Source organism: Equus quagga, chromosome 12 (assembly GCF_021613505.1).
Source record: "Equus quagga isolate Etosha38 chromosome 12, UCLA_HA_Equagga_1.0, whole genome shotgun sequence".
Taxonomy (NCBI): Eukaryota; Metazoa; Chordata; class Mammalia; order Perissodactyla; family Equidae; genus Equus; species Equus quagga.
In genome coordinates, this window is record NC_060278.1 from 41427700 (window position 1) to 41451100 (window position 23401).

General features: G+C 41.4%; 2 protein-coding genes across 2 annotated transcripts in view; one reads left to right on the top strand and one right to left on the bottom strand.

Moving 5' to 3' along the window:
* The window catches only part of DEGS1 (delta 4-desaturase, sphingolipid 1), a 15762-nt gene extending 15488 nt beyond the window's left edge, over positions 1–274 (bottom strand). The window contains exon 1 of the mRNA XM_046677952.1: positions 77–274. Within this exon, the coding sequence (XP_046533908.1) occupies positions 77–158 (82 nt within the window). The 5' untranslated portion in view covers positions 159–274. The remainder of the gene's footprint in view (positions 1–76) is intronic.
* Positions 275–355: 81 nt separating this feature from the next.
* The window catches only part of LOC124248121 (uncharacterized), a 59235-nt gene continuing 36189 nt past the window's right edge, over positions 356–23401 (top strand). Inside the window, exon 1 of the mRNA XM_046677953.1 lies at positions 356–477. Coding sequence (XP_046533909.1) covers positions 356–477 — 122 coding nt within the window. The remainder of the gene's footprint in view (positions 478–23401) is intronic.

A 23401-nucleotide genomic window follows, 5' to 3' on the forward strand; every position in this document is an offset into this window, starting at 1 on the left:
CAGGGCGCCGGGGAGAGCGCGCCCCGGCGGCGGGAGGCCGCGCGCGCACATAACGGGGCGCGGGCCCGGACCTCACCCAGGATCTCCCGGCGCCGGGTGGCGTGGGGCTGGTCGGTGTAGACCCACTCGAAGTCTTCCCGCGACACGCGGCTCCCCATGGCGGCGGCGGCGGCGGCGGCTCGGGGGCCCGCTCTCGGCTCTCGCTCCGGCCCGGCTGCTCCGAGGCAGCGGCGGCGGCGGCTCCCGGGCTCTTGTCAGCGGGCGGCGGGCGGGGCGGCCGAGGAGACCGCGGCGGGGGTGGAGCCCCGAGGCCCCGCCCCCAGCGCGGGCGGGAATGTGAGCCGGCGGGTCGGGGATGCGCGGCGCGGCGGGGCCCGGGGACCGCCCCTCGGCCGCCGGCGGGGATGCTGCGTCCGGGGGATCCCGGCTGCCTCCCGCCTGTCCTGCGCGGAGCTCCCGCCCGAGCCCGGGAAGAAGGTAAAGGCAGGGACTGTCTCCAGTTCAGGAAGGCTGGAGCTCGGTCACGAGGCTCCTGGGTCATTAGGACGTGGCAGCTGGCCCAAGTTATGTTTGCTTTTGAAAAGCAGATTATTCACTGAGCCATTTTTGGGCGGCCTCCTGGGAATAATACCTCAGGAAACAATATGGAGCGTGTGGCCATTAAAAGCTAATTAAGCAAAAAGAAAACACCATTGTTAAGAGGGAAAAATAAGGAATTTGTTGTCTTGCCTGAATGATTCTGGTGTGACCATTTCTCTTGCACGGTGGTTGCTCAACCTGACGTCTGTCACAGAACCTCTTCCTGAAAAAAGGGATATTTTTTGTTTCGAAATTAGTTACCACTTCTCCATTCAAAAAGAAACTTTGACTAAGATTTCAAAAAGGAAGATAACCATATATGGTGTGCCTAATGATAAAATCACACACACACACACCACCAAAGCCGATCGAGTTCCTAGATCCAACAGCTAATGTACAGAAAATAGACAGGGCCGAGGAGCACGTTAAACTCCACCACAGAGATGCAATCAGCAAGCTCCTGACTGTGAGAAACTATAGAACAACGTTCTGGGTTCTTTAATAAGTAAAAAGCAAGAGAAAAAAAGAAAAGAGGGGAAACCTCTAGATTAAACGGGGCTTAAAAGGCATATCAGACGATTGCAATGTGTTGATTTTATTTAGATTCTGATTCAAGTTGTCAAAGTTAAAAATTGACATGAGATAATTCAAATATCGGCTGGGTGTGTGATGATATTAAGAAATTATTGTTAATTTCTTAACTGAGATGATAGTATCATGGTTATAGATTTTTAAGTCTGTATCTTTTAGAGATTCATCCTAGGGGAAAAAACCTCACTAAACTAAAAACAAAGCAATAAATTATGGTACATGCAATTAACCATATACAATGTTATACTACCACTAAAAAAAAAATGAGGAAGTTCTTTATGTGTTAATATGAATTATCTCCAAAAGGTACTGGTAAATGCAAAACACGGGGTACGGTGGGGGAGTGTATGCATAACACGTATAGAATGTATGTTTCCTTGGATATGCATAAAATGTGTTTAGAAAGACCCCCAAGAAATGATTACATTGTAGGAGAGTAAGTGGGAATCTAGGGGAAAGCGTTGAAAGGAAAAGTTTTCATTTAACCTTGTTTTACTTTTCACATCTGAATTGAATGTGGATTTTGACAACCTGAAAAAAAGGAAACAAATCTGGCTGAGGATTGTTGTGCGTCTTGACAAATATTTTAATTACACCTAGGCATGTTTTTTTAGTTTGCATTTTTGAAACTTCCTAATGTGTTATCTAGCTCTCACATCTTTTCCTGACTCTTGCCAGGTAATTTGTTTTGAGGCAATCATACCAGTTATTCTAGAAAGACACTATGCAGTCTGCTGTTAAAACATGTAGTGAATCCCAATAGTTCCTGATGGCATTAGGAAATTTCAGATGACGGCAGCTGAACTTTTGAAATCAAAGTGTGGACCAGACCAGTGGTGCAGTGGTTAAGTTCACATGTTCTGCTTCAGCAGCCCAGGGTCCACAGGTTCGGATCCCAGGTGCGGACCTATGCACCACTTATCAAGCCATGCTGTGCCAGGCGTCCCACATATAAAATAGAGGAAGATGGGCACGGATGTTAGCTCAGGGCCAATCTTCCTCAGCAAAAAGGAGAGGGTTGGTGGAGGATGTTAGCTCAGGGCTAATCTTCCTCAAAAAAAGAAAGAAAGAAAGAAATCAAGGTATTCTTCCGTGTAGATTTTTCATTTTCCATTTGTTTGCTTTTTAAATGGGCAATTCATTTGTAAGACTATTTTGATAATTTCACAGTTGAGATCTAATAATAGTATTACAAGGTACTAGCCTGTGGGTAGCTTTGCCAACTTTAATTCGTGGAAGAGTAATTACAAAAGAAATTCTTTATTCCCTTTAAATGGACCTTAATCATAATAATTTTATGTCATCTATTCTTTGACACCAAATAACAAAGACAACTCTTTCAAGTCAGTAGTTAATTGTCAATAAATATCTTTTCTTACTTATTTTAGACTGTGTTATTTAATTTGAAAACTAGCACATATAAATGGACAGTTACAACAGTTCACACATCTGTCTATAACTAAAGCTGACTTAGTGTGGTGGGGGCAACACCACACCCTGCCTGTTCCATCTTTTGCTCTGGTGGCCTCACTCACTCTATCTGGTCCTGCCCAGTTTGGGGGCATCATGTGTCCCTATTGACTGCTGAAATCTTTAGTCCCACAATGGTCTCCAGTCTCGGAATCTACACACCAGATCTGTCTCCCCTGAACCCGAAGTTTCTTCCAGCCACAGCCTTCTCAAAGCTGCTGGACCTCACTTCTTTGGAGGGAGGATTTTGTTTAGTTGGTTTCCTCGTCCCTAAGGGGTTGGTTGTGCAGGATTCTGTGAGTTTGTCCTCAAAGCCATCAGGTATAGACACTTCCCTTAATGGGACAGACTGGAAAGTCCAGAAATAAATCCTATCAGTATGTAGAAATATAAGGGGCCGGCTCCGTGACCAAGTGGTTAAGTTCGTGCGCTCTGCTTTGGCGGCCCAGGGTTTCGCTGCTTCAGATCCTGGGTGCGGACATGGCACCACTTGTCAGGCTATGCTGAGGCAGCATCCCACATACCACAACTAGAGGGACTCACAAGTAAAAAATATACAACTATGAACTGGGGGAATTTGGAGAGAAAAAGCAGGAGAAAAAAAAATAAAGATTGGCAACAGTTGTTAGCTCAGGTGCCAATCTTAAAAAAAGAAAAAAAAGAAAGAAATATAAGATCAGAGCCAGCCCTGATGCCCCAGCAGTTAAAGTTTGGCACGCTCCATTTTGGTGGCCCAGATTTGGTTCCTGGGCATGGAACCACACCACTCATCTGTCAGTGGCAGGCTGTGGTGGGGGCTCACACAGAAGAACCAGAGGAACTTACAACTATACACAATTATGTACTGGGGCTTTGGAGGCGAAAAAGGAAGAAAAAAGGAGGAAGATTGGCAACAGATGTTAGCTTAGGGCAAATCTTCCCCTGCAAAAAAAAAAAAAGAGAGAGAGAAATATAAGATCAGTGAGGAAAAGGGAAGATTTTCAATAAGAATGGTGCTGAGATAATTGGTTATCAGTATGAGAAAACATGAATTTGAACCCACCTCATACTTTATGCTAAAATTAATTCAAAGTATCTTATAGACTTAAATATGAGAGGTTAAAGTAAGAAACTTTTGAATTTAGGAGAATATTTTGTTTAGTCAAGTTTAGGAAAGGATTTCTTAAAATAGGACACCAAAAGCACAAACCATCAAGAAAATATATTTTAAAAGTAGACTACTTCATTGACTTTAAGAACCGTTCACCAAAAGACATAGGTGATGGAGGAGTTGAGAGGCAAATGGGACAGTAAGGACAATGTGTGAAGCTACTCCCATTCCCTCAGCTGGGAGGACAAAGGTAGAAGAAAGTGTCCTAGGACCCCAGGATTCAGCATTACCCAGTGAAAGCTGGAGCCACGGTGGGCATGTCTGGCAGGAGCTCAAGCCACAAACAGAGCAGGCAAAGTCCAGGGAAGAGAAGGGAAGGGATAAACCCCAGGCTTCACCCTCCTGCCTCCCAGCATGCCCCCGATGTCTCCCCTTGGCTGAACTCAGCCCGAATAGAGCTGACATGAGAGCCTGGAAAACACAGGCTGTGGGGTGAACCCCTCTGCAGTGCAGTGCAGGAAAACGTGAGGAATGGATCTGAGGGCAAACAGGCACGCCCTGCACGGGTGACCCAGGATGACGTGAAAACGTTCAACTTTGTTACTTACTGAGGAATGAAAACCCACAATAAGGTACTATTTTAGAAGCTCTCACTTCCGGCAAAACAACCGTAACTGGTAGAAATTTTAGAAAACGACAATAACTATTTGAAGTCTCTGGAAATTGTCCTAAGGGCATAAAGCAAGTGAAGAAATATTTATTCAGGGAAATCCACTAAATTACAGTAAGGACAGCAAATGTCTATAGCACAGCCATAACTCCCCTCAACCCCAGCTCAGTGTAACGGATGCTCCACTTCGGACAGGTGTGGCCAAGAAGATAAGGCTCCCTGTTCCCCCAGCTCCTAGTCAAGGGCTATGGGTCTCCCTAGGAGGCACAGGTTGCCAGCATTTCTCATGCTCCCACCTCTCCCCTCTCCCCACAGTTCCGTGTGGCAGAGGCTAAATCCCAGGAGAGTGTAGCCGAGAAGTCAAAGGCTCCATTCATCCACTCAGTCCTGACTCATGGAGCAGAGGCTTTACAATAGTTGTGGCAGACTGAGAATACTGGGCTGCTGATCACCCTCACTCACCTTGTTTGTATCTCTGGAAGGTTCCTCAAACTTAATTGAATCAGATTGTGGAGCAATTTATGCTCCAGGGCATTGCCAAAAACAACAGTGCAATCAGACAGCAACTAGAGGAACCAACAGCTGGGTGTAATACCAACAGAAGCAGACAACTTAGGTCAAGGTAAGGGGTAATCAGAGAGTGCCTGCTAAAACCACTCTTATCCTGGAGCCATTGTGCACACGCCCAAGGCTGTGCCCCCTGGTGAGCAACATCAAAGCCTTCACATTGAGGGGGAAGTAGAATTCACTAAAACAGTCCAGCCAAGTCACTTAACAAATAAACAAGCAAACAGCTACCACAACAAATCCTGGGGAAGAGGGAATGAAGAATCAGTATTGAGAGTTGCTACAATGTATTAGCTAAACTTTTTAAAAAAAAATCTAAGACGTGCAATGAAAAAGGAGAGTGTGATCCTTACATAGGGAAAAAAGCAGGTGACAGAGGGGGCCCAATGTTAGACTTCACAACACTTTAAAGCAGTCAGGATAAATAATGTGCAAAGGACTGAGGAAAGCTGTGCTTAAAGAAGTGAAGTATGGTGGCAATGCTTCATCAAATAGATAATAGAAATCAAGAGAGAGAAATTTATAGAAAAGAATCAAAGGGAAATTCTGGAGTTGAAAAGTACAATAACTAAAATTAAGAACCTACTAGAATCTCCACAGTAGATTTGAACTGGCAGGAGAAAAAAATGTTGAACTTTTAGATAGATGAAACAATCCAAAAAAATTTTTTTGCAGATTGGCGCCTGAGCTAACAACTGTTGCCAATCTTTTTTCTTTTTTTTTTTTTTTGCTTTTTCTCCCCAAATTCCCCTGGTACATAGTTGCATATTTTAGTTGTGGGTCATTCTAGTTGTGGCATGTGGGATGCTGCCTCAGCGTGGTTTGATGAGCGGTGCCATGTCCGTGCCCAGGATCCAAATTGGTGAAACCCTGGGCTGCCAAAGTGGAGCGTGTGAACTTGGCCATGGGGCCAGCCCCAGAGCTTTTTTTTTTAAAGGAAGAACAATTAACAGATACAGGGAAAATGCCATGTGAACATGAAGACGGCCATCTACAAGCCAAGGAGAGAGTTCTGGAACAGATTCTTCCCTCTCAGCCCTCAAATCAACCCTGGCAACATCTTGACTTCGGACTTCTAGCCTCTAGAACTGTGAGACAGTAAATTTCTATGGTTTAAGCCGCCCAGTTGGTGGGTTTGCCCTAGAAACTAATACAGGCAACAATCTATCATCTGCTGCTAATCTCTCCAAAGTGGGTCTGACAAATTTTTAGCATAAATTTTGATTCATCAATAGCATGCATTTCCAACTAAGAAAAGAATACGACCAATTCCACTGGGTCTTTGAAGTGGTCACGGTGAGCGAAAAATGCTGACCCATAATGGGTCCACGCACACTGCAGAACAGATTCGTTCACGTCTTCTTTCACCTGTGTCAGTATTTGGAAAATAGGGGTAAAGTGACACTTTACTGTAGAAAGACACTTTAGAAGAAGCTACTCTTGTGGCCTGATTTCTCAAAGAGCAGACTGGTGGGAAAGGCCATCACATTTCCCAAATCTATTTCTTTCTGTCGCTCCTAGAGGTATTGAAGCGACACAGACTATAAGCTAAAGTGACAAGTCAGTGTGTCAGGAGGCAATCTCAGGAGAAAGCCCCTCAGACATGGCTCTACCCCCTGCTCTAGTGGCTTTCACTTGCTTCTGCTGTAGGAGCCAGAGGCCTGTGCTTCCTGATGGTCTGGTATCACGGAGCACTGTCCGTGCGTTTTTAGTGTATGCGGGAAGCAAACGGTGTTACATCTGTCTGCTCACTTGCAGACATGAAATCAGAGAGGGAATTCCACGTTATAGAATGTGAGAACATTTTCAGATGGCAAATTTAAAATATAACCCTAAATATATTACAATTGGATACAAATTTGACTTTTCCTTTTGTTTTGGAGTTTCATCAGAGGCTCCAGAAAGGGTGAACAGAAGGGTCTAGCTGCTCTGTGTAGGACATACTCAAAGATGATGAAATAGGTTTTGCTATTGTCAACTTCTCACCCCCCTTGAAGCGTCTATAAGAAGAAACAAAGAGAATAATCAAGAAAGGTAGCAATTTCTTTAGAGAGAGTTGGTGGGCTGTGCTTTCCTTCCCTGTTGCACACACCGGCCACACTCTCTGGTGGCAGGAAGAGTTGCCGCTTTGTTAATCCCAGCCAAGTAAGGAGTGTTTCCCAGGATCCCTTGTAGAGCTTGTCTCTTGTGTTTGGGAATACACAGGGACTGGGACCTGACTTGGGCATGACAATGCCTCAAGGTGAGAGGCGATCGGGAGCTGTGTGTGGTGGCTGAGTGTGGACAGGTCTCTGCAGGTAGTGGCTTTGCCGGCCGGCTAAGGTGGCAGGCAGGTGAGATGGGCCAGGTTATAACCATCGGCGGGGGCTGGATTTGCTCCTTCATGGATGCAGTCTCACAGCCCATGCAGCCTGACGGCTCTTCTTGAAAGGGACACTGATCACCAGATCCTGGAACTAAGGACGGAGTCCCACGGGCCAGCTGTAAGAGGTGTAGCTCTCAAAAGGAAGACTTATGGTGGAGGTATCCAGAGGGGAAAGAGCTTCAGAACCAACCGAAAGTGCCAACCAGGGACCATGCACGGCGGATGAAAACCATCCCAGTAATGTGGGACTTTGTCCTTTCTCTTTAATCTGCCTGTCACCCTCCCCACCCCCAGAGTTAGATGCCAGAGAGTCAGAGTCATGCAAGAGGAGACAGAGGAACAACAAGGAAGAGAGAAGAAATGGAAGACTTCCTCCTGGGGACCCTGCTCCATTGTAGCATCTGAGCCCGAGGAGGCCTGTCTGGTAGAGGAAAGAAGCTTTTAGTCGAGGGAGACAGTAACAGGTTTATTTGGACGAGAGTGGAGTTCTAGATACCTAGATCGAGGTGTTTAATTTGTTAGTGACCAAGAAAGACTAAAAGGCTCTGTGATCTGCCTGAGATTTCATCCGTGGTCAGGGCAGAGCAATTCAACAGAACAGTTTTGTAAAGGGGCAGTTACCGAGGAAAAATTAAACGTGCTCCTGTTCGCACCATTCCGAGTCCAGCTCATCCAAAGCAGCTGTGCTCCGATGACTCAGTCTCCAGCAGCTCCAGCCCCTGGAAAGGACATTTATCATTTGGAAGAGGGGCGAGGGGCAGAGGCTAGAAGAAAAGCCGTGGACTTGTGAGCACTGAAGTCAAAACTTCAGGCTTGTGATTAACATGTCCTGTGTTGCCCCCATTTTATGTGGAAGCTAACGCTTTGAGAGGATAAGTGACATATCTTAGGTCACACAGCTTACAAAGTGGCAGAGGCTACAAAGCAACCAAGGCTGTCTGGCTCCAGATCTCAGATGGAAGAGGGAATGGATCCAGAGGAGCTCACGCTGTGGGGAAGGCAGTGTTCAGGATCCAGTGAACACCGCGAACCGGTGATGGAACTTTTCTGCAGGGTGAAGTGCTTTTGTCCACCTGTGTGAAGCCAGCCATAGAATGAGTGGAGCTAATGGTGTTTAGCTTTCATTTTTCAAGGGTCTGAGTTTTGCAGGGTGAGTGCCTGGAATTGATAATAAATTTAAAAGGCACTTGGGCTTTTCCAGGCTTTGGGTTTTCTAGAAAACAGAGGCTGTTTTCTGGGCTTTTATAATACACATCCAAAATAAAACCATAAAAGGCCAATGTCTTCTTAAAAATACTATGTTTCTGGTCCTCCATTGCTGCCTGCAATAGGATTAGAATTTCTACAGGACCATTCAGGGGAAAAAAATACAAAGAAAGAAAAAAAATGGAAAGATTTTCAACATTATTGCCCGTAGAATGCATTGAGCCTGAACATGAAAATAAATTAGTTCTTTTTCTGGCAAATGTTTAGAAGAGCTTCTTTGCTGTTTTTATGGCAACACTTCTGACACCAAATGAGAGGTTTTTGCCTCCTGACACAAAATAATGTGGTGTCTTTCCCAAAACCTCTTCTCCAACTCTCTTACCCTAACTACCTGGAATTAGCATCAGATTCCACAGATTCAAGGGTAAAGTCTCGCAAGATTGTCTCCCATTTCAGATGAGTCAACCACAAGACCTGGGCCTCCTGTACGTTTGACCAATCCCAGCTATAAATCAGGGGTTCCCATCACCCCCTCCTCAGGTTCAATAATTTGCTAGAATGACTCAAAGAACTCAGGAAAGCACTTTGCTTGTTATTACTGATTTATTACAAAGGGTACAACTCAGGAACAGCTGGGTGGAAGAGATGCATAGACCAGAGGGTGGCCCATTGAGTTTCCATCCATGTCCACTCTGGGCACACCACCACCTCAATGTGGGTGTCATCTCAGCAGGTTGATGTGTTCACTAACTTGGAAGCTCTCTGAATCCCATCCTTTAAGGGTTTTTATGAAGGCTTCATTGCGTGGGCGTGATTGATGAAATCACTGTCCATTGTTGATTGACTCAATCTCCAGCCCCCTCCCCTCCCCAGATGTCAGGGGGTAGGGGTGAAAATTCCTACGCTTTAATCATGCTTTGGCCTTTCTAGTGAGAGGCCCCAGCCTGAAGCTGTCTAGGGGCCTGCCAAGAGTTGCTTCATTGGAAAAAAAGACACTCCTATCACTCAAGAAAATCCAAGGCATTTAGGAGCTCTATGTCAAGAACCAGGGATGAAGACCAAATATATATATTCCTTTTCTTTTCTTTTCAAAGTGTAAGACAAGGTTTTATTGGGGCTTATGCTCGAGCGCAAGGAGACAGCACAGGAGAAATGGCTCTCTGGCTGGCTCCCCGAAGGTAGTCGTCCTGAGTCTTTTACGGGGAGAGGGAGCAGACTGGGCACGATTCTCCTCCTCCAGAGGCATTGTTTCCCCCTTCCTGGTGATGTCCTCTTTGCACGCCCCAGGCTGCAAGAGTGGGGTTGGGGTGGGGGAGTGGGGGAGCAGGGTGGAGGTGTTTGTGGGCTCTGCGTCTGCCCAGTAGGTCCAACATGGCAGTATTGCTCACTACCGCCACCCCAGGCGGGTCATATAGTGGTCATCTCAAGGTTTTGTGTGCATGAGGAAATCGGGTGATTGCTTGGGGGAAGTTTTGCAGCTGGAAGGTTGCTTATCTGGACTTGGAAAATAGTTGAGCTGGGAGGTGCCTGATCAGGTGGCTGAGGGGGAGGGGCGGTGTCCCGTCCCTGTTCTGTCTCCTTCCTGGGAGAGATTTTGCCCTCTTCATTCTTAATGGGATAGAGACTGGTGGTCTCGTCTTCTGGAGCTACTTTCAGCTGCCCAGCGACGCTGACCCTAGATCCTGGAGGACTAAAAAAATCTCTCACTGACTGCTCTAAGGAGCCATAGGGACTCTGGTGTTCCTGTGCTATCATTAGTTTGATATGAAGCTGCTGAAGCCTGAAAGATACAAACTTTACCAATAGATTAAAGAGACATGGACTGAAAAGTAATAGAAGAAGGATAATCATTGAGGGCCCCAAGAAAGGAAAGAACCACGTGAGGCAAGGGAGGGCTCGCTCATATATATCTTATTGTGTCACAGGAGCAGATACAATTTAGCTACTCTCACTTAAAATATTCTCCACAGGCTGGCCTGTGGCCAAGTGGTTAACTTCATGCTCTCCTTTGGCAGCCCAGGGTTTTGCAGGTTCAGATCCCGGGTGTGGGCCTAGCACCGCTCATCAAGCCATGCTGAGGTGGCATCACACATAGCAGAACCAGAAGGACCCACAACTAGAATATACAATGAAGTACTGAGGAGCTTTGGGGAGAAAAAAAAGAAAAGATTCTCCACCCTGGACATTCAGAGGGACATATACCCTCAGTCCTGAAAAGGATGCTATTTAGCAAGGCTATCACGCTCAGGAAGTACGAGTGCTCTAATAATTTTTGAATGCACTTTCAGTGACATTTTAAAAATTCTTTTGATTATAATAGGAGCATCTCTCCGTGGCTGACCAACCTACTATTTGAAGAACATGTTAAATCCTGTGCAAATAACTCTTTTAACCATCTTACAGCAAACCAATGATATAAATAGGAGTTCCTTAAAACTCCCAACTTTGGGGTCCACAATCTTTGGGAATACCAGTAGACAATATATTCAGGCACCATTCCCTTCTCCAGGCTTGCCCTTGCAATCATCTGTCTGTGCTGTGTGGTCAGATTAGGGAATCAACTAATTTCTCATATTTTCCTTTGTTAATTAAGCTGAGATTTGTCCTACTGATAAACACGTGAAAGCCAATAGATATCCTGGACTGTCTGGAATTATTTCAGGGTGGAAAAAGTGATAAATCATTACCATTCCCACCCCAACCTGTGGCCAATGGCTTATATTTTTCTGGGGTTTTTTCCCCTGGGAAAAAATGGGGATTTTCTTCAAATTATATTTTTAAGCCAAAGAATTACTCCTCCTTCCCTTCATGAAAACCTGATAAAAAGGGAGCTGTGGTTTAAGTATAAACATTGGCCAGACATGGGGACAGAAAAAGTAATAGAGGTTAGCAGAGGCTGGAGGGTGGGGGCAGAGGGGTTTGGGGTGATTAAAAAAGTTATGGAAAAATACTTTCACAATGTACAACGTTGTGAATGTACTTAATGCCTCTGAATTAGACACTTAAAGATCATTAAGATGATAAATTTTGTTATGAATATTTTACCACATATGAAAAGAAAATTGAGGGGTCAGCCCAGTGGCACAGTAGCTAAGTTCGCACATTCCGCTTTGGCGGCCCAGGGTTCGCTGGTTCAGATCCCAGGTGCAGACATGGCACCACTTGGCAAGCCATGCCATGGTAGGTGTCCCACATATAAAGTAGAGGAAGATGGGCACGGATGTTAGCTCAGGGCCAGTCTTCCTCAGCAAAAAGAGGAGGATTGGCAGCAGATGTTAGCTCAGGGCTAATCTTCCTCCAAAAAAAAAATTGAATAGAGCCTCAAAGAAAGGTGGGACACCATTAAGCTCATCAACATATGTGTAATGGGAATACAAGAAGGAGAGGAGAGAGAGGAATAGGAAAACATTTCAAAGAAAAAAATAGTTGAAAACTACCTAAATTCGATGAAAAACCTTATTCTACACATCCAAGAAGCTTGAAGGACTACAAGCAGGTTGCACACAAAACAAAGACGTCCATACACAGACATATCATGATAAAAATGCTGAAAGAGGAGGAAAAAGATCCTGAAAGAGCAAGAGAAAAATGGTTCATCACATACAAAGAGACCCCAAAGGATTAACAGCTGACTCCTCAGAAACAGTGAAGGCCAGGAGGCAGTGGGATGACATATTCAAAGTGCTAGGGGGAAAAACCCTGTCAACCAAGAATCTTATATCCAGCAAAACTATCTTTCAAAAATGAAAGCAAAGTCATTTCTGGATAAAAACTGAGAGAATTTTTTGCTCGAAGAGCTACTTGATAAGAAGTACTAAAGGAATTTTTTCAAGCTGAGAGCAAGTGATCCCAGAGTGTAACTTGAGTCCACATGAAGAAATAAAGAGCTGCAGTAAAGGTATTTAAGTAATTATAAAAGAATAAATGCTTATTTCTTCTACTTTCTTCTCTTAACTGATTTAGAAAGCACTTTTATAAAGCAATATATATATATATAATTGCATGATTGGGCCTATAGGATATAGAAATGTAAAATATTTGATAATAACAGCCCAAAACATGTGATGGGAGCAAAGTGCTGTGGAGTAAGAAAGTGACAGCAGATGGTAACTCAAATCCACAGGAACAAATGAGGAGAACTAGAAATGGTAAATAAAGAGGCCTGTAAAACAAACTCTAGATATACTTTCTCTCCTCTCAGTTTCTTTATGAGGCATACAATTATATAAAGTAATAATTATAGCAGCATATTTGTAGATTTGTAATATATATAGAAGTAATATGTTTAACAATAATAGCATGTAATGGAGGAAAAGGAAATAGATCTATATGGGAGTAACATTTCTCTGTCTCATGGGTGGAATTAAGTTAGAATAAATTTGAAATATTCTGATAAGTTAAAATGTTTATGGAAAGCTCTAGAGCAACTATGAACATGACCAAAACATATAGTGAAAATCTCCCCTCCAAATTACAACCAAAAAGAGCAACTGCTTTCCAACCAAAAAAAAAAAAATCCTAATAACAGAAATTGTCAGAGACCCACGGCAGCCAAATGACAGAGGGCGGAGAGGCTGGATCCGTCCTCGGAGGAGCAGGAATGGGGTAAGAGAGAACTTCGCTCCCTCCCCTAGAGACTGGGATCACTGCCGCGGGTGTGGGAAGGAGTGGGGGAGGGGCCACACATCCAGAGATCGTCCAGGACTGCCACCACCCATGCAGTGGAAACCCTCTAATGGGGAAAGCTTTCTTGTGGGGGAACCCCAGCAAGCCAGGGCCCCGGGAGACCAGAGAGCGAGAGCTGATCTGAATCCAGGTCGGCGAAGGAAAGAAAGTGCCCCTCCTCCCTGAACCTGCACTGTGCGCTGCCATTGAGCTGAAGGCAGACGGCTCAGGATGCGCGGCTCTCAACCCCAATCTAGTGGCAACAGGCTGTAACTGCAACCAAATAATAGCATTATGCGCAAAAACCTCTCCTCTACCATCCGGCAATTTATAAAAGCTCCAGTCCAAAAGGAAAACAACAAAAACACAGAATTATGTCCTGAGGATTTGGAAATAGGTTAACTAAGTGAAAATGAGTTCAGAATAGCTACCATCAAAACACTCAATGAGGTAAAGGGAAATACAGAGAAACAAGTCAACGAGTTCTGGAGTTACTTCACAAAAGAGATTGAAACTATAAAGAAGAATCAATCAGAAATACCAGAGTTGAAAAATACAATGGATCAGATAAAACAGAATATGGACTCCCTGAATGCTCGTGTAGACACCATAGAGGAGAAAATTAGCATAATCGAAGATAGACAGGCTGAATGGCTCCAGACAGAGGAAGAAAGAGAACTAAGAATTAAAAAAACTGAAGAAAATCTCAGAGAAATAGCTGACTCAGTGAGAAAAGGCAACTTAAGAATAATCGGAATTCCTGAGGGCGTGGAAAAGGAAAATGCAGCAGAAAGTGTGCTCAAAGAAATAATAGAAGAGAAATTCCCAAATCTAGGGATTGAGACAGGAATGTGTGTGGAGGAAGCTTTCAGATCTCCTAGATTTGTCAATGTAAAAAGACCTACTGCAAGGCATATAGTAGTAAAAATGGCAAAAATGAATGACAAAGAAAGAATACTCAGGGCAGCAAGGCAGAAGAAAATAACCTACAAAGGAACTCCTATCAGACTTTCAGCAGATTTCTCTACAGAAACCTTACAAGCTAGGAGAGATTGGAGTGACATATTCAAAACTTTAAAGGATAAAAATCTTCAGCCAAGAATACTCTATCCAGCAAAAATATCCTTCAGATACGAGGGAGAAATTAAATCTTTTACAGACAAACAAAAGCTAAGGGATTTTGTAGTCACAAGACCTCCACTACAAGAAATCCTCAAGTAGGCTCTCATACCTGAAATAAGACAAAAAGGGAGAAAGGGGTCACAAAACACAGAGTAGGGAGACAAATAGATAGAATCTGAATAGGATAGCAAATATTCAACTATAGCATTAGGATAAAGGGAAGTAAATCACCAAAGCAAAGACAATCTTATCACTCTAACCACAAACTCACAGCACAAGTTGGAATAAGAGATGAAAATAATAATTTAGGGTGGGAGGAGGAAAGGGACTGAAACAGTCTAGGCTAAGTAAGTAAAAGACCACCAGAAAATGGACTAGGTTATGCACGAGATTCTGAATACAAACTTCAGGGTAGCCACTAAACTAAAAAACAGAACAGAGATAAAAAAAACATAAATAAGGAAAAATCTAAGAAACCCAGCATGAGAAATTGCAGAAGTCAATGGGTTGGCTAAAACACACAGGGCGAGAAACAAGGGAAACACTGGGAAACGAGCAACAGAATGACAGCATTAAGCCCTCATACATCAATACTCACCCTCAATGTAAACAGATTGAACTCTCCAATAAAAAGACACAGAATGGCAAAATAGATTAAAGAACAAGATCCAACAATTTGTTGCCTCCAGGAAACACACCTCAGCTCTAAGGACAAACACAGGCTCAGAGTGAAGGGGTGGAAGACAATACTCCAAGCTAACAGCAAACAAAAGAAAGCAGGTGTCGCAATACTTATATCAGACAAAACAAACTTCAAGATAAGGCAGGTAAAGAGAGACATAGAGGGCCAATATATAATGATCAAAGGGACACTTCATCAAGAAGAAATAACACTTATAAATATCTATGCACCCAACACAGGAGCACCAAAGTTCATAAAGCAACTATTAACAAACCTAAAAGAAGAATCAAAAATAACACAATAATAGTAGGGGACCTCAACATCCCACTCACATCAATGGACAGATCATCCAGACAGAAAATCAACAAAGAAACAGTGGAGCTAAATGAAAAGCTAAAACAATTGGACTTAAGAGACATATATAGAACACTCCATCCAAAAACAGCAGAATACACGTTCTTCTCAAGCACGCATGGAACATTCTCAAGGATAAACCATATGTTGGGAAACAAGGCAAACCTCTACAAATTTGAAAAAATTGAAATAATAGCAAGCATCTTCTCTGATCATAATGCTATAAAGCCAGAAATTAATTACAAGAAAAAAGCTGAGAAAGGCACAAGGATGTGAAGACTAAACAATATGCTATTGAACAAGCAATGGATCATTGAAGAAATTAAAGAAGAAATAAAAAATACCTGGAGACAAATGAAAATGATAGCATGCCATACCAACTCATTTGGGATACAGCAAAAGCTGTATTAAGAGGAAAATTCATCGCAATACAGGCACATCTTAACAAACAAGAAAAATCGCAAATAAGCAATCTTAAACTACACCTAACTGAATTAGAGAAAGAAGAACAAACAAAGCCCAAAGTCAGCAGAAGGAGAGAAATAATAAAAATCAGAGCAGAAATAAAAGCTATTGAAACAAAAAAGGCAGTGGAAAGGATCAATTAAACAAAGAGCTGGTTCTTTGAGAAGATAAATAAAATTGACAAACCCCTAGCCAGACATACAAAGAAAAAAAGAGAGAAAGCTCAAATAAACAAAATCAGAAATGAGCGAGGAGAAATAACAACAGACTCTGCAGAGATACAATGGATTATAAGAGAATACTACAAAAAACTATATGCCAGCAAAATGGATAACCTAGAGGAAATGGATAAATTCTTGGACTCCTACAGTCTTCCAAAGCTTAGTCAAGAAGAAGCAGACAATTTGAACAGACCAATCACAGGGAAAGAGATTGAAACAGCAATCAAAAACATCCCAAAGAATAAAACCCCAGGGCCAGATGGCTTTCCTGTGGAATTCTACCAAACATTCAGAGAGGATTTAATACCTATCTTTTTCAAGCTATTCCAAAAAATTAGGGAGGATGGAACACTTCCTAACACATTCTACGAGGCCAACATCACGCTGATACCAAAGCCTGAAAAGTACAGCATGAAAAAGGAGAACTACAGGCCAATATCACTGATGAACGTAGATGCAAAAATTCTCAACAAAAGTTTGGCAACCTGAATTCAGCAATTCATCAAAAGGGTAATACATCAAGATCAAGTGGGATTCATATCAGGGACACGGGGATGGTTCAAAATCCACAAGTCAATCAACGTGATACACCACATCAACAAACTGAGGAATAAAAACCACATGATCATCTCAATAGATGCAGAGAAAGCATTTGACAAGATCCAACAGCCATTTATGATAAAAACTCTGAACAAAATGGGGATAGAAGGGAACTACCTCAACATAATAAAGGCCATATATGACAAACCCACAGCCAACATCATACTCAATGGGCAAAAACTGAGTGCCATCCCCCTGAGAACAGGAAGAAGACAAGAATGCCCTCTATCACCACTCTTATTTAACATAGTACTGGAGGTTTTGGCCAGAGCAATTAGGCAAGAGAAAGGAATAAAAGGAATCCAAATGGGGAGGGAAGAAGTGAAACTCGCTGTTTGCAGACGACATGATCTTATATATAGAAAACCCCAAAGAATCCATTGGAAAACTTTTAGAAGTAATCAACAACTACAGCAAAGTTGCAGGGCATAAAATCAACTTACATAAATCAGTAGCATTTCTATACTCTAATAATGAACTAACAGAAAAAGAACTCAAGAACACAATACCATTCACAATCGCAACAAAAAGAATAAAATACCTTGGGGTGAATTTAACTAAGGAAATGAAAAACTTATACAATGAAAATTACAAGGCTTTTCTGAAAGAAATGGATGACGACATAAAGAGATGGAAAGACATTCCATGTACTTAGATTGGAAGAATAAACATAGTTAAAATGTCCATTCTACCTAAAGCAATCTACAGATTCAATGCTATCCCAATCAGAATCCCAATGACATTCTTTACAGAAATAGAACAAAGAATCCTAAAATTCATATGGGGTAACAAAAGACCCCGAATTGCTAAAGCAATCCTGAGAAAAAAGAACACAGCTGGAGGCATCACAATCCCTGACTTCAAAATGTACTACAAAGCTACAGTAATCAAAACAGCATGGTACTGGTACAAAAACAGGTGCACAGATCAATGGAACAGAATTGAAAGCCCAGAAATAAAACCACACATCTATGGACAGCTAATCTTTGACAAAGGAGATGAGGGCATGCAATGGAGAAAAGAAAGTCTTTTCAACAAATGGTGCTGGGAAAACTTGAAAGCCACATGTAAAAGAATGAAAATTGACCATTCCTTTTCACCATTCACCAAAATAAACTCAAAATGGATCAAAGACCTAAAGGTGAGACCTGAAACCATAAGGCTTCTGGAAGAAAACATAGGCAGTACACTCTTTGACATCAGTATTAAAAGGATCTTTTCGGACACCATGCCTTCTCAGAGAAGGGAAACAATAGAAAGAATAAACAAATGGGACTTCATCAGACTAAAGAGCTTCTTCAAGGCAAATGAAAACAGGATTGAAACAAAAAAACAACCCACTAACTGGGAAAAAATATTTGCAAGTCATATATCTGACAAAGGCTTAATATCCATAATATATAAAGAACTCTCACAACTCAACCACAAAACATCAAACAACCCAATAAAAAATGGGCTGGAGACATGAACAGACATTTCTCCAAAGAAGATATACTGATGGCCAATAGGCACATGAAAAGATGCTCATCATCGCTGATCATCAGGGAAATGCAAATCAAAACTACACTAAGATATCACCTTACACCCGTTAGAATGACAAAAATACCTAAAACTAATAGCAACAAATGTTGGAGAGGTTGCAGAGAAAAAGGAACCCTCATACACTGCTGGTGGGAAAGCAAACTGGTGCAGCCACTATGGAAAACAGTATGGAGATTCCTCAAAAAACTAAAAATAAAACTACCCTACGATCCAGCCATCCCACTACTGGGTATTTATCCAAAGAGCCTGAAGTCAGCAATCCCAAAAGTCCTATGCACCCCAATGTTTATTGCAGCACTGTTTACAATAGCCAAGACGTGGAAGCAACCTAAGTGCCCAGCAACAGACGAATGGATAAAGAAGATGTGGTACATATATACAATGGAATACTACTCAGCTGCAAAACAGAACAAAATCATTCCATTTGCAACAACATGGATGGACCTTGAGAGAATTATGTTAAGTGAAATAAGCCAGATAGAGAAGGACAATCTCTGTATGACTCCACTCATATGAGGAATTTAAACAGGTGGACAAAGAGAACAGATTACTGGCTACCAGGGAAAGGTGGGGTGGGGGGTGAGCACAAAGGGTGAAGGGGTGCACCTACAACACGACTGACAGACAATAATATACAACTGAAATTTCACAAGATTGTAACCTATCATTAACTCAATAAAAAAAATTGATAGAATTGAAGGGATGAATAGACGATTTAACAATAATAGCTGGAGCCTTCCATACCCTACTTCCAGTAATAGATAGGACAACTAGACAGATGATCCACAAGAGAACAGAAGACCTGAAAAACACTATAAACCCACTAGACCTAAAAAATATACATAGAACTCTCTACACATGGACAGCAGAATATGCATTCTTCTCAAGAGCACATGAAACATCCCCTAGGACACACCGCATTTTAGGCCATAAAACAAGCCTCGAAAAGTTGAAAAGGATTGTAATCATATGAAGTATGTTTCTGAGCACAATGGAATGAAATTAAAAGTCAAAAATAGAAAGAAATTTGGAAAATGCACATATGTTCTGAATATTAATCTCTTACCCGATATGTGACTTGCAAATATGTAATCCTATTCTGTGAGTTGTCTTTTTACTCTGTTGATAGTGTCTTTTGATCCACAAACTTTTTTCGTTTTCATGAAGTCCAATTTGTCTATTTTTTCTTTTATTACCTGTGCCTTTGGTGTCATATCTAAGAAACCATTGCCAAATCCAAAGTCATGAAGGTTTTGTCCTGTGTCTTCTGCATAATTTTAGGTCTTACATTAAGATCATGGATCCATTTTGAGTTAATTTTTCTATATGGTATTATGTAAGGGTCCAATTTTAGGATTTTTTTGCATGTGAGTATCCAAGTTTCCCAGCACCATTTGTTGAAAAGACTATTTCCCCGTTAAGTGTTTTTGACACTTCCATCAAAAATCATTGACCATATCAGTAAGGGTTTATTTCTGGACTCTCTTCATGCCAGTACCACACTGTTTTGATTACAGTAGCTTTGTAGTAAGATTTGAAATCAGGAATTGTGAGTCCTCCAGATTTGTTCTTCTTTTTCAGGATGGTTTTTGGCTATTTGGGACCCCTTGAGAATCCATATAAACTTTAGGAGGTTTTAACCAAGGTCATTAGGCAAGCAAATGAAATAAAAGACATCCAGATTGGGAGAGGAAAAGGTAAAACTATCTCATCCACAGATGACATGATCTTGTACATAGAAAATCCTAAAGAACCCACCAAAAAGTTAGAACAAATAGATAAATTTAGGAGGGTCATAGGAGGCAAGAGCAATATACAGAAGTCATCTGTGTTTCTATCCTTGCAGTGAACAATCTAAAAATTAAATTAAGTAACAATTCCATACACAATAGCATCAAAAAGAATAAAATATTTAGGAATAAAGTTGTTTAGGAAGTGTAAAACTTATACTCTGAAAACTATAAAATATTGTTGAGGGAAATTTGAGAAGACCTAAATAAATGGGAAGACATCCCATATTCATGGATTGGAAGATTTCCTATTGTTAGATGGCAGTACTCTCCACATTGACCCACAGATTCAGTGAAATGCTTTGAGATCCACTCAGAGGGGATGGCTTTGAGCTCACAACTAAACAGACTTCAGAAGGCCAGGCCATTTGGGAACACATTCAAACATACATTTTGAAAATAAAGGAAGTCATGTTATTCACTCAGAAGAATGGAAAAGGTAAAGAGGTCGTGATGATTGTGGAAGGCAATAGAACATTAAGTATTTTTGTTGTTGTTAGCTGTGTTTTTAACTCAAATTCTGTAACAGAATTCTGTCGATGATGAAGAGGCTGATTTCTTCTTTAGTACACAGTGATTTTTGTTGTTCTTTATACAGTGAATACACGTTATCATACAGTACTATTTTATGCTATATTTCACAATTAATTAAACATAAATCAGTACAAGAAAAACTAATTTTATTTTTGCTATATTTCACAATAAATCTAAAAATTAGTAGGAAATAAACTTTTTTAAATTAAAATTTTTTTTGTATAGCTAATATCTGCATTATTGGCTCATTACAAAATCGCTAGACTGAAATTAGAGAATCAAATTGCTTTGCAGGGGCTGGCCCCGTGGCCGAGTGGCTAAGTTCGTGCGCTCCGCTGCAGGTGGCCCAGTGTTTCATTGGTTCGAATCCTGGGCGTGGACATGGCACTACTCATCAAACCATGCTGAGGCAGTGTCCCACATGCCACAACTAGAAGGACCCACAACGAAGAATATACAACTATGCACCAGGGGGCTTTGGGGAGAAAAAGGAAACAATAAAATCTTAAAAAAAAAAAATCTCTTTGCAGCTAAGTCCTTAGTCCGTGAGAGGAACTGTGCAGAAAGGCTCTTTGAGGTCTCTGCTGATTTTAAAGCAGTGGGTTGCTAGGACGTACAACTAAAGTTGAAAGGGCACTATAGAATGCTCTGAATTTCCTGGGCAGATATACAGGATGAAGGCAGGAGGTTAAGAGGAAAACACTACATTGTTCACATTTGTTGATGAGAATGTCTAAAGGATGAAGCTTCTTCCTAGAAGGGGTGGGGTGGTTCTGGTAATACCAACTCAAGGCCTGAAATGTCTACCAGAACTGTGATTGGCTTGGGCAAAATGGGCAAATTGCTGTGTAGAAATTGCTATGTATTTTAACCCTACAATCCAGGTGGGAAGAATAGCCCCTAAGTGGAAATGTTTACATGGCAATTGCTAAGAGTTCAGAGTAGCATGTGTATCCTTCTTTCTCTTTTAATTGTAGGAAAATGTTACCTTTCTACAGTGCCCATAAAGAACCTGTAGCTAGTAATGTGAAAGCTAAAGTGGGCTTTGGAGACTTGGACAGACAGAAAGAGACCATAAGGTGGAACCTGGCTGACCCCCAAACCTAGACAGCTTGTACCACTTCTGGGGGCGACAGCCTGCTGAGGATCAGCATGAGGAAGGTGGTGACTCCTTGAAATAGGAAGGCATGGTGGCAGGTTTGGCTCGGGGTCCTGGTCTGTATTTTCTGCTGGCCTGAAATAAATACTAATCCCCATATATGGAAAGCTCACCTGAAGCTTCCCTTTACTTTTTGCTTATATAAATCAGTATTTTCCTCTAATATACCTTCTAACTGTTGATTATTTTTGAGAATTCCCTTTCAAAATCCAGAACTTGAGGCCAATTTACTTGGAGCTCAGAGTTTATAAAATAAACCATGAAATAGGGAAGAAGGTGTACTTTACCAAATTGCTATATAGATAACTTAAAAAAAGAGAAAAAGTTTTTCTTAAATTTGGAAGACAAAACATTGAAGAACCAGCAATATTTCAAACAAAAAGTCATCAAAAAATTTATAAGCATCCTCATCAGTTCATCCAGCCCCATGTAATTAATTCTTGTTCTGCTTGATCTTGGGTTAGCAGTTTTATGAATCCATCATCTTCTTCACTTGTTCCGGAAATTCTTACTCAGTCCAGTGGCATGGTCTCAAAGTTATTCAAGTGATGCCCTCATGGATCATTCTCACAGGAGCTGGTTGTAAACATGTTCAGAGAAGAATCAGAGTAAATCAATAACTGTGAATGACAAAGACTTAGAAATGGCCATGGTTAAAGATCTGAAGAGAGTTCATTTCCTAAGGAAATTTAGTTATTTCTTTGGCATACAATATCTTAAGATAGTAACTGGATAACAAAGGGATTGACAAATTTCTATGAACTTCACACAACTTCTGGAATACCTAAATTAGTAACATATCCATGCACATAAAACCTATGGGGGTTTATCACCACTTATTATTCAACAGTGCTTCCCATGTAATTTAACATACAAATAAACCTAATCAGTTTAACATCTTCTATTACAAGGTGAGAGACAAATCCTTTGAGATTTTGCAGAGGCCCTCTGGGAAATCTCAAAGTTAGTTCAAGGGCAAAAAGACTCTATTTAGAATTTGATTTTTGAAAGTTGTCAAAAATGTCAAAAGGTTTGAACACTCGGTTAAATAGAATCACAGATCCTTATGAAATAGCACTGAATGATCTATTTAACCAAAGTGACAAAGATTTTAAGGGCAAATACAGAAGGTTGCATAGTTGTGAACAAATCTTAGCTCTTTTAATATCGAGAAGACTCGGTTTTCCTAAGTAATCAACCCGATAAAGACAAAGTGAAGCACAGGAACTTATTCTAAAACACAAAATCTTGGTTTCCCGGGTAGACTACTTAAGAGGTAAAGACCCTCCCACCCCGCCTCTTTTTTTTTTTTTTTTTACCATTTCTTATTATGAGCAGACTTAGAGTCTAAGAAAACTAGGAACCACGTAGTTGTGAACTGTTTGCCACATACTATCATTCTGTAGCAAATTTATGAATACATTTTATAGTTTTCTAGAGGTGTATGTTTTTTTCGTAGTACAACTTCTCATGTTTATCAACAGACCCAAATATATGTAGCTTCTCTATACTGTATAAAAGCAAGATGCCAAAAGTAGGTAAAGGTATGTTCAGTGGTTAGTGTTTCAGTATTGTATCTTATTTGAAAATGATCTAGATATTCAATAAATATCCATCATTTAACTTAGTATAGCTTTAAGGTTTCAAGTTATCAAAAACGTTTTTGAAACGACTTTTAAGTGGATATACTAGAGAGCATAACTGTGGAAAAGTTCATTTATAAACTTTT